Here is a 16,883-nt window from a genome sequence, read left to right as displayed (position 1 = left end):
TTAATGGGTTAACGCCGGTTGAGCTAACACTGCACACAGCGCGTAAGGATGCAGGACAACAGGGCTGCCCAGACACAGCTTTGCTTTGCTTTACTTTCCTAGATACATGACGGGTGCCAGCATCCAGACAGAGCTCCACAACAACATCGTCGTCTTCATTCCTTCTGTGTCATTTCGGCGCCTTTGCCTGAGGTACCTTTCTATACCCGTGACACTATGTATAGAGTTACTTACATCATCATATTGCTGCTGGAAGTATGCGTTCTTGGAACCCAATGCAACAATTAAACGAAATTCCTTCTTGTCCACGTTTCCTTGTTTCAGCTTCGCAGGATAACACCTCTCTCCACCACCTATTAAATGTGGCTGTTCCTTTCGCCAGCTGAATTATATTTGCGAAAGCATTTTGACACCCAAGTATCTGATGTTTATAGGTCACTCTGCGTTTGGTTTCCAGTTATTTTGAAGCACAGGCTCAGCACGTATTCAATTTCTCGACCAACGGGCTGTTAAAGCTCACATCTGTTTATGCCGGTCCTATAGGCTGTACACCGCCACGTGAGCTACGTCACACGAAACACAATTTTCGGGGCGTTTTTCGATGTTGCTGCTAACGCACTTTCGATTGAATTCACACTAGCATTCAGTACGAATGCCTCGAGCTTCTCACTTTTTTGCACGTTTAAGTTTACGAAGTTTAATACGTCCGTATAGGTTTCATCTAAGCCCTATTTTCTAAAGAAAGACGTCATAGATCCAACGTGACGTCGCGTCTGAAGGTGGAGTCAGCATTGTTATGCAATGTAATCACTTTAGGTTGAGTGTCATGACGTTACCTTAAACTGGAAGGTGCAATGTTTTAGTATGTTGTTATCGCACTCATTGTCTCGCCCTTATGGCAAAACTGTGACTTTTTCCTTCTGGTTCAAAGCGGCAGGCAGTCTCTCTTATGGCAACCACCAGACATGGCAATCATTCTTGTTTTTATTTTCGTCGGCTCATTTTATTGATAGCACTGTACCCCAGTGCTATCAAGCAAAATACATGAAACAAGGTATATTCCCTTTTCACTGTTATAGGGCGCGAAATGGAATCACCTTGAGCCATGCGTGTGTGGTCCGAGAGCTCACGCGGAAGTTTCAAAGTGTAGCTGAAAATATCGGTTAATATTCTCATGTTTTAAAAACTGCGCTCGTTAGTAGCTGTTGGATCCGAAGTGCACGGGGCTGGGCCGGCAGATGTGCCCGAGTGCCATTTTTTTGCTGTGTGTTCAATGGTAAAAAAAAAATAAGTTCACACTATACTCGGCAACAACTTTCTGAAGCAGCACAGCCAAAGCTACGGGGGCGGAGCTTCTGCACAGGTGTTACTATGCCAAGTAGTTTGTTTTCATGCGATTTCGGTTTCGGTTTCGCAAGCGCCTCCAACATGTACTTTTTCGCACGACCACCATGCAGTGTACAGCTTCTTTCTTCTATTATATGGGCCACCCATATGCTATGGGCCACTACAAGGGGGAAACTATCAGGTGACTGACTGTTTATATCTACCTATAGGAAGGGCAATAACAGACATATTCAACTTACATGCGAGAGCGCTGACAAAAACCGACGTCGGCAGCGTTGACCCGACAAGTGCAACGAATAAATGCCAGGCTCCCAGCAGGAATCAAACGCAAGCATTTTGCGTGGCAAACAAGTATTCGGGCACAGAGCCACGCCCGGTGTCGGAACTGCTTTGTAAAAATATCGTCTCCACCACCGCGGTGGTCTGGGCTGCTGACTCGTAGGTCGCGGGATCGAATCCCGGCCACGGCGGCCGCATTTTTAATGGAAGCGAAAATGCTTGAGGCCCGTGTGCCTATATTTAGGTGCACGTTAAAAAAACTCCAGGAGGTCGAAATTTTCGGAGCTCTTCAATACGGCGCCTCTCCTAATCATGTGGTGATTTTGGGATGTTATCACCCAGTAATTATTATTATTAAAAATATCATATGCATGCATAATGTTGATAAAGTATCAATTGTGGTTGCAGTACTAGCTATCCAATCCTATGATGTGGGCACGTTAAACAACACCATACGATGATGATGATGCTGCTGCTGATGATGATGATGATTGTGGTAGTGGTGGTGGTGGTGGTGGTGGTGAAGATGAAAACATTATTTGGGTCCTCAGAACACCCCTCCCCAACGGCGTGGCTCATAATCATATCGTGGTCCCGGCACGTAAAACCCCCAGATATTATTATTCTACGATACATGTGTCACGTCTGGTTAACGAAAATGGTATACTTAGGTGCTATCCACTAAATTTGGCCTACGTATCACTAGCTAGGGCTGCCATCCTCGCAAGCGCCAGCGCTACATATCAGCTTACCACGTCTCTTGTTGGTAATGCCCATGTTGTTGTTGGCTTCTTCACGCAGCTGCTAACAATTTGTTATATAAAACATATGCGAATTTTCAACATACGTCTGTGCGTACTTATGTACATATCTACAGCGCCATTTCGCAGCGTTTCACTAAAAAAAATTGCACCAGAGTCAGCTTCCCTCCATATTCCTCGTATAACATGGGTTCTTATGGTTACGCGTCGGTGCAGTCAGTTACTTTTCCCTCCTCCCTCTAACTTTCCTTCTATCCTACTTCCTTCCCCAGTACAAGGTAGCCTGTAGGGCTCAGTTCTGGTTAACTTCCCCACCTTTCTCCTTATTCTCTCTCTCATGGTGCGAGGGATCTATGAGTAAATGAAAGAATGAATAGACTTTATTTAAAGTACGGCAGTTTTGCCGGGTGAGGTGGGGGAAGAAAGGATAAACCCCTCTAGAATTTTTTTGAACTACGAGATAAATACTCGTGATAGCCAAGCACCAAATCCTTCCAGTCTTTCTTGTCCCGCTTGTTCGCGCTGTTTCCTCTTATGACGTCAAGTCGACAGGCTCAAGTTCTTATTCTTTATATAGGATATCTTCTCATATAACGAACCGAATCCCACGTTTACTTCTGAATATAGGCTATAGTAACATATCCTGCTAATCATAGATTCACTTAGATTGCGATGTACATTTCAGGCGTTTTGATTACAGGAGTAAACTGACAAAAATTGTTGGCTGTTTCGTTTGGCCGGCCCCTAAAGGAATGCCGAACGAAAATTGAAAGGAGTGTTTTGAAAACTCAAATTCTACTCTGAAAACGCAACTATTCCAATAGGCAGAGTAAATATCCGGCATTTTCTGTTATTTGGCTGCAATATTGATCATAGAGTTCCTTAAAGTTAACTCGAGGGTGCTCTGGCGCTGCGATCGACCCTGGGAATGATGGGTAGTGCACGGATTTGCCTATAGTCTTCGGGTTTGATGGCCTCTAACGCAGATGTGGCTTAGTTTCTTGATGTGTCTTGGTTTTGTTTCGAATGAAAGAATGGATGGTTGTAAAACTTCGCGAACGAGTTTTAAATGGTGAGCATAAAGGCTTAAAGTATATAATGAAGAGTAACTGCTTAATATTTGCTACTTGTCGTTTCCGGACAAATTAACTTCAAGCCACACGTAGGCAACCGTGGCCGGAAGTACAAACATTTGACAAATCCGTATAGTACCCATCATTCCCACACTCGCTGAAGCGCCTTGCGTTTCAGCTCCCCCGCAGGTGTTAGTGCCCGAGTTCCCTCTAAGGAAACTGTGTGTGTGTGTGTGTGTGTGTGTGTGTGTGTGTGTGTGTGTGTGTGTGTGTGTGTGTGTGTGTGTGTGTGTGTGTGTGTGTGTGTGTGTGCGTGTGCGTGTGCGTGTGCGTGTGCGTGTGTGCGTGTGTGTGTGTGTGTTTTTATTGAAATAACAAATAAACTAAGGAGTTGTCATCATTACTTGGCGACGGCTACCCCTTCCGAGCGCGCGGTGCCTTCAGAGAGCGGGAGCCGTGATGTCACAATCACCGAGGCTCACGCAGGGTGCAGCTGTTCCTGTCCTCCTCTTTTCTTTCTGCCCCTCTTCTTTCATCCCACTCTCTTCGTTTTACAAAGGCGCTGATGCTTTACCCCTACGGGGAGCATTGTTCGCTGTCGTAGTGGTTCTGGGAAACGCAGTGCGCTGAGCCAGTTCTGAGAGACGTGGGCCACGGCTGGCATTGTTGGGACGCTTGTTTCCGGCGAGTGTAACGTCACCTCCTTTAGTCCACGGCGCGGCCGCTAGACGTAGAGGTTTGAGAAAAAAACATTAAATTTATTACCTTCCGCATGTTTCTGCCTAAAATAAACGTTTTATTTATTGATTTTAACACCCAATCTTTCAATTTAGTGGCAAAAGTTTTGTTCAGTATCCAGGGCCAGTCAACAGGCTCCGAAACGCGCAGGAAAAGCTCGTGCATTTTCCCGGCGCATGACCAACCTCCTTCCACGCGCAGTGACGTCAACTCGGTGATCGGCGACGTGACGCAGCACGCAGATCGTCGATTGGCCTAAACTAAGTCTCAACAAACAATAATGAAGTCAACGTCAGCGATCGTCGAGTTGATGTGACTCTGCGTGGAAGGAGTTTGTCAGGCGTACAAAAGATGCGCGAGCTTGTTTGGAGAGTGTAAAAAAAGCCGGAGCTTGTTGACTGGCCCTTTAAGGAACGCCAACTAGTTTGATTAACCGCAGTTCTACGACGCTTCATGTGGTCGGCAATGACATATTATTAGCCTCGAATAGATTATGACCAGAATACATGCATAAAATGTCAATTCAATGGTGAGTCACAGAAAGCTTCCAGAGACTTCAGCAGGGGGACCATATCATTTCTCAAATATTTAACGATCAAGTGTTGTAAGTTCACTGCCTCGGTACTTTGGGATCTTCAGGACCTCCTTGTGTAACCTCGTCGTTGCGTGTGCTATGTTTTGGCACACTACTGTGACTGCCCTTTACATTTCACTATGTTTACAATGAGACATTGTTGTGTTGTACATGTTGTATTTAAGAAAGTTGACTGTGTTTGATGACTTTTGCCCTGGGTGTTTCTTGAAGCGTTGTGTGAGTTGACCTTAAGTGTGCACTGTTATAGGTTTTGCGTTCGTTTAATTTCAGTTCAATGCTACGTGTATGGATGTTCGAAAAATATAAAGTAAGGAATATATCCCATTTCATATCCCGCGTGAAAGAAATCGCGTCTCGAGAGGAAACAGCTGCCGGAAGTCTGCTCGGAGGTGCGTAGACTGTGTCATTTCTTTCATTATCATTATCTGTATATTATTCGGTGGCTTTTAGTTTATTTTAACCAGGTAAATAGGAGACAAGATAACTGGACGCAGTTTACAGCTTGACGAAAAGCCTGCCTTTTCGTCAAGCTGCAATCACGGTTGTATAAGGACAGCGTGTATACGGGACTGTTTATTGAACCAATGTGCAAGAGAACGATGTTCAGCAACAGTGCTATAGCGTACGGCGCGTAAAAAACACGCCATGAAAAGGAGGTCAAACAAACGCCGTAGCCGATCTACCTGACCTTGTATGTCTTCCCCTGGAAGGAAAAGCTTTTGATTTCGTCGTCGGCTTCTTTCACAGTCAGACCAGCAGCAGTGAGCGTTCTGATCACGTCGTGCCACACCCAGCGTCCCTTGGACAGTGTCTTCGCTAACGTCTCCAGATCTAACGGTATGCGGTATTTTACTCCTGTCCTGTCGACCTTCACGGCCACAGGGAACTTCGTAGTGAAGTGATACATGCGACCCTTGTAACGGAAGGCGTAGAAGTAGCTTGCGTCGTCCCATAACATTCTAGCGCCCATTCGTATCAAAGCAACGAGAAGCTCGGCGTAATGAAAGTTTGTGAACAAATCCTTCAGCCTGTCCATTTCCTTGGGTATCCAGAACTTCCTTCCGCGGATAGTTACTCTTACTTGCCCGTCCGGCTCGTTTCCTCCTTGTCCGCTGACTTCGTAAGTTTTTCCATCCATGACGATGGAAATGATAAGACCCTTGGAAGAGCGGTTGACCTTTACTCCATGCGCCTTGAATAGTTGGACGAGTAGCTGAATGGCGGTGGCTCCCTTGCCGTTGACGTACGACACAATGGCCTTGAGATTTTTTGGAATGCTGAAGGTCTTGTTGCCCATGTGCACAACGAGTTCCATGTTGGCACCCTGACTTGACTTAAGTTCCGTCTCGTACTTAATTCCGTTAAACAAGACGACCACTTTGGCTCCCTTAATGGCAATGACCACGCCATATTGGTTCAGGCTGTCCATTACACTCGTGAGATGTGGCCCCGAAAGTTTAGTAATGACGTCCACCAGAAGTGGGAGGTCGTTGGGCATCAAGTATATTTTATCGTTGTATTTAACATACATGTCCAGAGAGAAATTGAGTTGTATTTGTTCAGCACCTTTCTGTATAATTGAAAGCTTTCCATCAGGTCCCGGTACGAAAGTGTAGCCCACCAACTGCAGCGCCTGTAATAATTGCATCGGGGAGACCTTCTTGGTGGACAACAAATCGTATATTTTGTCAGCATCCCTCGGCAACAAAAGTTTCACGCCGGCAATCACGAGGACGGTCAGCGGCCGTGCTTTCACAGGGAACCTCATCTTACCAAACGACAGCGCGACTACCACATTGTCAGCGTTGAGCACGGGCACGACACCGTAGCGGGTATACAGGATCGACAGCACGAGGCTGGGCATATTTTTCTTCTCCAGCAGGGCTACTATCTTCCCCAAATCACGTGGTATGACATACTGCTTTCCGTACAGCTTGAGTCGTAAATCGACTGTGACTGGGAACGGTACGAAAACGCCACTCACGACTATGCCCGTAACGCTACCGGTGTTTTTGTCTATATTCAGTGGTACGTTAGCCCGCTGCAAGGCTTGCAGGACTACGCCGACTTGTAGTCCTTCCGGGGACCTGAATATTGCCTCTAGATCAGCCGGAATGTCGTACGATTTTTCTCCTAGTGTAATGCGCACGGGCTTCTTTACACTGATGTCGTACGAATCTCCACCGTAAACAGCGCGCATCACGCTTCCTCCGGAGGACTTGGTGATACGTACGCCGTACGCTATCAGGAGGAACTTAATCTTGAAAAACTCGGCTGGGTTGTTTCTCAAGGTCTTGAGGAGCACCTTGATATCTTTGGGAAGGTAGTACATTTTTCCTTGCACGAAAACTGAATTACCCACTGGATTCGAGAATTTCTGTGTCTTGCCGAAAATCACGAAACTGCTGATCTTACCCCCACCATCCACGTTGAACTCAGCTCCAAGCTGGTGCAATATTTGAACCATCACGGTAAGAACATGCTGGTGTGTCTGTACGTAAACCGCGAGCTGTTTCGAGTCCCTCGGTAGATCGAACTTCTTATCGTTGACGTTAATCGTGTAGCTTAGCTTGAACGGCTTTGGAAACTTGACAAACGTACCGTTAACCGTGACTCCGGTTATCGGTTGAGTGGTGTCCGGGAACTTGGCACCGATTTTCACTAAATATACGAATATGGTGGGCCTGTGGTTGGGAAAGTTGAGCAGCAACTCGATAGCTGCGCGTGTTTCGGGTGTGACGGTACTCGGAGTGGGCGGCACGACAACCGGATGGTCGACGTCTTCGAGCGCAACCTCTGAATATGGCGGTCTGTGTGGAATGACAGGGGGTGGCTTCGGCTTCGGAGTTTGCTTTGGGTTCGGAGTTGCCTTTGGTTTCGAAGTTTGCTTTGGCTTCGGAGTTGTCTTTGGTTTCGGAGTTGCCTTTGGTTTCGAAGTTTGCTTTGGCTTCGGAGTTGTCTTTGGTTTCGGAGTTGCCTTTGGTTTCGAAGTTTGCTTTGGCTTCGGAGTTGTCTTTGGTTTCGGAGTTGCCTTTGGTTTCGAAGTTTGCTTTGGCTTCGGAGTTGTCTTTGGTTTCGGAGTTGCCTTTGGTTTCGCAGTTTGCTTTGGCTTCAGAGTTGTCTTTGGTTTCGGAGTTGTCTTTGGTTTCAAAGTTTGCTTTGGCTTCGGAGTTGTCTTAGGTTTCAGAGTTTGCTGCTCTCTCGGAGGCTTCACCTTCGAGATCAGAATACTCACCACAATGTTCTTCAGCTCCGGGAACTTCTTGACAGCGTCCTGTACTTGTTTTGTTACGGTAACCGGCACTAGGACCCACTTAAGCCCAATCTTTATTTTCGTCTTTTTCACGTTTGGTTTAGCCTTCTGCAGTGCGAGAGTGATTTCGGCGACAGCCTTAGCTCGAGGCCCTTCCTCGGTAGTAACGACATTGTTGTTCACATAGATGACCCGCGTCGCACTACAGTGAGATGGACAAAGGGTGACGCAGAAGCCCGTTTTGGTTCCTGCCCATACCACGAACAGCGCAGCCACCAGGAGCGCTGAAAGGAACCGCATTGACGTCTCGGAGTCTTCTCGAGTCCGTCACTAAAAGTGGCTGGCAGTCGCGGGGTCGTCTCGAAGTCCGAACACACGGTTGCCCGATGCAGCTTTTCCTGCGAGGAGGCAAGCATTGTGTGATTCTGTAGTAGTAGTAGTAGTAGTAGTAGTAGTAGTAGTAGTAGTAGTAGTAGTAGTAGTAGTAGTAGTAGTAGTAATAGTCGTAGTAGTAGTAGTAGTAGTAGTAGTAGTAGTGTCATCTGAAAGTTGATGAGCTATGCGTTGTATTCTACAACATCAACGAAAAAAACCCTTGGTAGCTTTGTGACATCTTCCTATTGTCAAATCTTGTCTCATAAATATATATTCTTTTTTGCTTTACTCGTATCAAGTATACCATAATTGAGACACTTCAAAATTATTTACATTTACAGCGTTTTTCATTGTTCAAATTTTTAGGTGCCTCTCAGAGAGCTTCAAAAAATATTCAAAACTGCAAACATGCTCCGATTTGGCGAACACTAGGTAAGCCTATATGTACGTAATTATTGCACTCTACTCTGCACTTAAGATTTTGAAGATGCTGGGAACCGCTCAACAAACGGTGGAGTAAAATGTTTTGTAACATACCTCCCGACTTTTTCACCTTCTGTATCTGTGTGCTTGAGCGAGGTCAACCATCGCGTGCTGGTGCTATTGGTTGCGCCAAATCTATAAACCACACCAAGCTCATAAATATTGATTGATTGATTGATTGATTGATTGATTGATTGATTGATTGATTGATTGATTGATTGATTGTGCCACTATATAGAGAAGGAATACCACTCCTGGTTTCCTTTTTCTTGTGCTCACCGCGGTGGCTTAGTTGTTATATATTTTGTTGCTCTACTGGGCTTGAGGTCGTGGGCTCTTCCTGGTCCCTGACTTCAACTGCACAAATACCACTCCTAGCATTTGCGTGAATTCGGTGGTTACACTCACAAGCAAACCCGTAGTTGGACTTAGGTGTAAATCAAATAACCTCAGATCGTCGACATTCATATGTAGTCGTGTGTCTTAGAGTTCAATTGAGGCTTTTGCAAGCAAAATCGAGAAAATCCATTTATACTGTTAGAAAGATTTCAAAATTTGCATTTTTTCGGCTCGGCGTTCTTACACAACGAGCATTTGTTGTACTTTTGGTGAATTACCATTCACAGAAGTTTGCCTGACATAGCACCATGTTGCTCGGTAAGATGCTTCAAGATCGTACCTTTGACAAGAATTCAAAGTACCTCCGACGAACATATATATTGGGCGCGCGTGTACGGCCTCTTCTGTCTTTACGTTCACGTGAGCGACAGTACTCTCACAGTAGGTGGTGTCGCTGCATAGCCAGAGTATGTGTTTTTGCACAAACGTTGATCAGCAACAATTATTGCAGGCACGTCCGTGACCTTTATCGCGCTATTTTGGACTAATCAAACAATGTCCCCGTCTTTAGTCACTGTCCCCAGCAAAGACTGGCAATTTGTAAATAGGCCGCTGGCGGCTCACAATTGTCACTAATTCACACATTTATGAAGCGTGTGAGGACTGTGGCCCGCGCCAGAGGGTTTTCGGACTAAGTATCCCCCTGACCGACCTTCTCACAGAACACCCAATAAATGTTTCACTCTCCATCTGAACCACGCGAATAGCGATGATCAGCCAGGTGGCAGTGTTCATGAGCTGATTATGCTTCTTCATATTTACGTCAGCGCCTTCGAGTCAAAGCAGCGCAGGTAGCGAAATTCATGGCGTTACAAAAAACTTAACCTAACTTAGCCTGAACTACCCCAGCCCAACCTAACCTAACCTTCTAGCCTAACCTAACCTAACCCATTGAGCTTACCTCACTTAACTTATCCGACGAGCGTACTCTCAAGCAACAACTTTTGCACTCATTTTTATGGCCGAGTTCACCACGGCTCTGCTGGCGTACTACCGTCACAGATATGACGTTGTAAAATAATTCTTGTAGAAATGCAAAGAGAAAAACGAACAAGAAATGACCTCTCGCGGGGCGTCAAACCAGCTACCTCTCAATCCGCAGCGCGTGGAGCTACCCACTAAACCAGGGAACGTACGTTGTCAAATGGGCTGATGGCAAGCCCATTTATATGCACCATATTCTGCTTGGCGGCCTTCAGAGCTTCGTAACATCAGTGCGTTTTTGTCATCAGTAGCCAGATGGCGCGAAGGTCTCGCGTTGTGCCCGCTTTTGAGGTCTTCGCCTCGTATAACGTTTCATGAGTGCCGCCTCCACGGAGAGTAGACTCCCCTGCGTACTCGCTTATCAGAATCTTGATTAGGCAGGGAAAGAAGGTCACTTTGCTTCTTGCGGCTGCCATGTTTAACGAAGGAGCATGCTGCTCACACGCGAAGAATTGTCACGGTTGCTCGCGCTTGTCCCGTGTATACTTGCGCGTTCATTTCGTGAGTCTTTCTGTTTGAACAGCGCGCTTGAAGTGTCGAGTTGCCCGTCCGTGCACTTCTTTTGCATTCTCATTTCGTGCGTGCTTTCTACTTGAGGTGTGCGCTGCAAGTTTCGAGATGGTTGTCGTACTCCACGCGACTTCGCCATTTGTTGTTGTAGCATTCATTCGTTCGCCTTCGCCATTTCGGTGAAACAATGGACAAAAAACGCTCGGTCTTCCTTTGTGAAGACGCGTTTCACGTTCGTGTTATACCAATTCTTCAAAAGAGGTATCAGCCACGTTTTTTCATGTGTACACGCCACCTGCATCAGCCAAAAGGAGCTACATAGCTCTAGATAAACGGTCTAGTATTGCCTACGTCAGTAGTGCACGTTTAGTTTAAACGTGCACTACAGTTCGAGCACGTTTACTTGTAGCGTCAACTGCAGTTACGGCGCATTTGTAGCATTATTATTACAGTCTCTTTTTTATTCTAACAATGATTTACCATTTTCGCTTGCGACTCGCAGGGCGCAAGTAGCTGATTGAAAGCCATTAATACCAACAGTAATAGCAAGCGTTTTTTTTTCTTTTGTCTTAATTAGGAATTAATTTTCATTATTGCACTTGTGATGCTGACAGTCTAAACACTGTTGTTCTCCAGGGTGCACAACGGACCGATACACTAAAGAACTGGCCTCAGAAGAGCCTATCCCGGTCCCATGCGAGTATGTGGCCGTCCTAAATTACCACAGCGGACTCCTGCGTATCTAATCTTTTTCCTAGAAGAAGTTCACAACAGACAAAGATGTTAGCTGGTGCTTAATCCAGACCATAACCTACCCAAAGTTACATTTTCTCAACGAAATGCGCCCATCATAATACCATGCGCATGGTCCTCTGAGAACCAAAAACTAGCGCAATACACGGACATGCCGGGTCACCCTCCTCCTGCGACTCGCTAGTAGGATTCCGAGCTGCTTGCCAGTTGTGTCGTCCGCAATCTCCTGGTGACAGCATAGCCCTCGCCGTTCGGCCCGCCGTCAGCGAACTCCCGGTGCCACATAGCTCTCACCGATCGGTGCCCCTTCCTCGGTCTCTTTCGATGGTGTCCCAATTTTTTACTTTCTCACAATCTTTACTTCTCTATCTCTCTTTTAATCTCTTTTTATCTCATTCCCTCGTGAGCAACTCCTAAGGTTGCTGCAGATGGTTGCGGGGCTCACTTTTCTCTGCTTTTCTTCTGTTTGAAACCACTACCCCTTCCCCCTCGGCCTGTCCCCATCGACCATGTTAGCGTGGAGCGAAGGAAAGAGTTGCTTGTCAGCAACAGCCTTAAGGATAAGAACGATTGCATAGACAGGGTGCAGATGGCGGCAAATGCATGTGGCGCATTCGACTGAGCGCAGCCACAACTGCTACATGGGACTAGAGGAACAAGCAGGCCCCACAGCACAAACCCCTTTGCTTAAATATTGAAGACGATGGTGTTTCTTAAGGTACTTCAGCGCAAAAAATCTTGTCTGTCCGTCTGCACGTTTGTCTGTCCACCATAACGGTACCCCAAACGGCACTAAACAATACCCCAAATGGCCAACCCCATCCGCAGCACCCACTAATATTGTCACGTGCGTCCCGCGAAAAAGACGAAGGCGACAGCGCATACGCGCATCTGCACGCTTTTATGCAGAATGCAACAACGACAAAGATGAGGAACTCTCTCTCACGCGGTTAACAAAAAGACCGACCCGCTGCTGTTTTCTCAGCGTCTTCTAGTACGACCTCTCTCTTGACGTCGGGACACTGGTGGAGGTGCTGGGGCCTGCAACCTGATGCAAGAAAGCGTTGTTCGGGACCGTACACCCAGTCCGGAGCCTCAACGTCTTGTTGCGACTCCAGTACACCGATTCAGCCGGCGCCTACTAGGCCTAAGCCCAGAACTCTTGACGGCATCTCCTGTTACCAACATGGCGGCCCCTTCAGCGTCTGCGAATCTTCCCCCGGCCCCGGCCCAAACGACTCACCCTTACCAGGTAACTTTTGAGACTCCTCGTGTTCCCGAAGTCTTCCGTGGAGAACCGTATGAAGATGTCGAGGACTGGCTCGACCAGTTCGAGCGGACCGCTGTGGTGAATCGTTGGAGCGTGCAAGAAAAACTTGGCCGTGCCTACTTCGCAATGGAAAATAGCGCTCGCACATGGTACGAGAACAGGGAGCCTACTTTCCAAACCTGGGACGATTTCCGCCAAAAGCTTCTCGAGACGTTCCTGAGTGCGGACCGACGGGATCTCGCACAACAGATGATCGAAGCCCGCATGCAAAAGCCGAACGAAAGCGTGGCCATGTTCGCTGAGGATATGGTCCGCCTATTTCGCCGCGCTGACCCTGACATGCCCGAGGCAAGGAAAGTTCGTCATCTGATGCGGGGAGTTAAGGAACCGCTTTTCGCCGGCCTTGTACGAAATCCGCCAACAACAGTGGATGAATTCATCAAAGAGGCGACTGTCATTGAGCGGGCGCTCCGGCAACGATGCCGCCACTTTGACCGCCTGCCCGACCAAACGCCTGTTGGTGCCGCCGCTCAAAACGCTGCCGTTTCCGAAAACTCTTTACGGCAAACGATTCGACAAATCCTGCGGGAAGAGCTGCGGGCCCTCGGCCTTCCGTCTACCGATCCCCCAGTTGCTTCTGTTGCAGAAATCGTGCGCCAGGAACTACGGCAAGCCTTTCCATCACCGGCGCCACCACCCGAACCACGTCCACTGTCCTATGCTGATGCCGTGCGCCGTCATCCGCCTGCCCCAGAAGAACCACCCTTTCAGCCGCGGCCCGTTACCTTGCCGTGGTGGCAGCGTGAACCTGTGCGGCGACCACCAGTACGTCGGACCGACTTGTGGCGCACTGCCGACCGTCGACCCCTTTGTTTCAACTGCGGCGAACCAGGCCACATCTCGCGCTACTGCCGTCATCGAGAAACCCGGTTTGGAAACTTTTCTCGGCCCGCTTCTTTTTACTCTGAAGACCCTCGTGACCATGGTGCTGATCACCTACCGACCAACCAAGCGTCTTCACCAAGTCGTCGCTGGCGGTCTCCCTCACCTGCACGAGGTCAGAATTCCCCGAATCGCCAAAGATACGCGGACGCCATCAGAAACCGCTCCCCAAGCCCGTGCCAGGGAAACTAACTGCCGCGACCTCCGGGGGCAAGGTTGCCAATTGCCGAGACGCCAAAAAGACCCCCTTGCCTCTACACAAAGACGACGTGACGACGGTGATGACGAAGACGACAACAACCACGAGTACTACTGCCAATGAATTTGTACGTGCCGACCTCAGCGTTATTATAGACGGACACCACGTAACAGCACTGGTTGACACTGGTGCTGACTTCTCTATTATGCGACAAGAGCTCGCCGACCGCCTTAAGAAGGTTAAGACGCCGTGGAGTGGGCCGAGCATAAGGAGTGCTGGTGGGCAGCTAATGACGCCAACCGGTAAATGCACCGCTCGGCTCGTAATCGATGATTCGAACTTCGTCGCCACATTTGTAATTTTACCGGACTGTTGTAAAGAGTTAATTTTGGGTATGGATTTTCTGCGAGAGTACGGTGCTATCATCAACATCCCAGAACGTATCGTCACCTTTTCCTCCCATCCTTACGTCGACGCCACCACTGAAGAACAACTGCAACGTTTACGTGTAGCCGATGATGTGATGCTCCTGCCGAGATCTTGCTGCCTTGTGTCGGTGTTGTGTGAATGGCCGTGCCGTAAGGAGGTGATAGCGGAGCGAATAGACACGCTATTGCTTACGCAAGGTGTTTCCATAGCGAGAGGCATTCTGGCACTAATTGATGGGCGGGCAGAAGTCCTCATCACCAACTTCAGCAACGAGCGTCGTCACATCCAGAAGGGCACCGCGATTGCCTACTACGACGACGTGGACCAAGCCAGAGATTGCTTCGCTTTGCAACCGGACGAGGCGACCATCCCAGCCTCGACACCTTTGTCTGTCAACATTTGCTCAACCCTGTCAGCCTCGGAAAAACAGCGCCTACTAGAGCTGATACACCAGTTCAAAAATTGTTTTTCGTGCACTTCGAAAGTCAAGCAAACACCACTGACACGGCACCGAATCATCATTGAAGAAAATACGAGACCGATCCGTCAAAACCCATACCGTGTGGCTCCGAAAGAACGTGAGGAGATCCAAAAGCAAGTTCAGAAGATGCTCCAAGATGACGTAATACAGCCTTCCAAGAGTCCTTGGGCATCCCCCGTGGTATTGGTTAAAAAGAAAGACGGCAGCTTGCGTTTCTGTATAGATTACCGCAAGTTAAACCAAGTAACGAAGAAAGACGTCTACCCACTGCCACGTATAGATGACTCTCTTGATCGGCTGCGGCATGCACGCTATTTCTCATCGATGGACCTGCGAAGTGGCTATTGGCAAATAGAGGTCGACGAGAGAGACCGTGAGAAAACTGCTTTCGTGACGCCCGACGGTCTTTATGAATTTAAAGTGCTTCCATTTGGGTTATGCTCAGCGCCAGCCACTTTTCAGCGTTTAATGGACACTGTGCTATCAGGACTTAAGTGGCAGACATGCTTGGTTTATCTAGACGACGTTGTCGTCTTCTCAGCTACATTCGAGGAACACCTAAGTCGATTATTCGCAGTTCTACAAGCTATACGTTCGGCTGGCCTGACTTTAAAGCCAGAGAAGTGCCATTTCGGTTTCAACGAACTTTGCTTCTTAGGCCACGTGGTCAGCCACGAAGGTGTTCGACCTGACCCGGACAAAATCGACGCTGTCGCAAAGTTTCCCGCACCGCATGACAAAAGAGCAGTGAGACGCTTCTTAGGCCTCTGCGCTTATTACCGACGATTCATCGCCAACTTTTCGTCTATTGCGGCGCCTCTGACGCGGCTCACACGAGAGGATGTCCCCTTTCTTTGGAGCGAAAAGGAACAAACAGCGTTCAACGAATTACGCCAACGCCTCCAAACACCTCCGGTTCTGGCACACTTTGACCAGGAAGCGCCAACAGCACTTCACACCGACGCAAGCAATGTAGGCCTGGGCGCCGTACTGATACAATGGCAAGATAACTCCGAGAAAGTGATAGCCTATGCCAGCAGAGCTCTCTCTCGCACGGAAGAGAACTACTCGACTACCGAGAAAGAGTGCCTCGCCGTGGTTTGGGCGGTTCTCAAATTTCGACCATATCTGTACGGCCGCTCATTCAAGGTCGTCAGTGATCACCACTCGCTTTGCTGGCTCACTAACTTGAAAGACCCATCCGGCCGTTTAGCACGCTGGAGCCTTCGGCTTCAGGAGTTTGATATGACCATTATTTATAAATCAGGGAAGAAGCACACCGACGCAGACTGTCTCTCGCGGTCACCCGTTGAGCCTGCCGCTATTAATGACGAGTCTATGGACGCCGCATTCTTGGGAGTCATCAACGCGGCCACTATCTCACAAGAGCAGCGCCGTGACCCTGACCTGCTTTCGCTTATTGATTTCTTAGAAGGACGACGGGAAGACGTGCCGCGAATTTTTGCGAGAGGAGTGCCATCTTTTTGTTTAAGGAACGACGTCCTATACAAGAAAAACTTTTCTCCCACCGGCAGCCCATACTTGCTCGTCGTCCCTGCATCACTGCGAAAAGAAATTCTGGAAGCCTGCCATGATGAAGTCACCTCTGGTCATCTCGGTTACACTCGAACATTGTCCCGTCTGCAAAACAGTTACTACTGGCCTAACCTACCTGCTGCTGTAAAACATCACGTCCAAACATGTGCCGACTGTCAAAGACGCAAAGCACCACCCGGCAGGCCGGCAGGCTTATTACATTCCGTTCAAGTACCAGCAAAGCCATTCGCCCAAATCGGAATGGATTTCCTGGGCCCATTCCCAACTTCTACCACAGGAAACAGATGGATCATTGTCGCCACTGATTACTTGTCTCGCTACGCAGAAACTAAAGCCATGCCGAGGGCCACAGCAGCAGAAGCGGCTCATTTCTTCATAGAAAACGTCGTCCTTCGGCATGGTGCTCCAACAGTTCTCATCACGGATAGAGGAACTGCGTTCGTGGCAGAACTTTT

General features: G+C 48.2%; 1 protein-coding gene across 1 annotated transcript in view; it reads right to left on the bottom strand.

The window, feature by feature from the left end:
• Positions 1–5,353: 5,353 nt before the first annotated feature.
• The window catches only part of LOC119170529 (uncharacterized), a 68,388-nt gene continuing 56,858 nt past the window's right edge, over positions 5,354–16,883 (bottom strand). The window contains exon 2 of the mRNA XM_037421716.2: positions 5,354–8,444. Within this exon, the coding sequence (XP_037277613.2) occupies positions 5,473–8,346 (2,874 nt within the window). The 5' untranslated portion in view covers positions 8,347–8,444 and the 3' untranslated portion in view covers positions 5,354–5,472. The remainder of the gene's footprint in view (positions 8,445–16,883) is intronic.

The sequence above is a fragment of the Rhipicephalus microplus genome, chromosome 2, assembly GCF_043290135.1.
Source record: "Rhipicephalus microplus isolate Deutch F79 chromosome 2, USDA_Rmic, whole genome shotgun sequence".
Lineage (NCBI taxonomy): Eukaryota > Metazoa > Arthropoda > Arachnida > Ixodida > Ixodidae > Rhipicephalus > Rhipicephalus microplus.
Note: the sequence above shows the minus strand (reverse complement) of the source record. Positions and strands in the feature narration are given on the sequence as shown.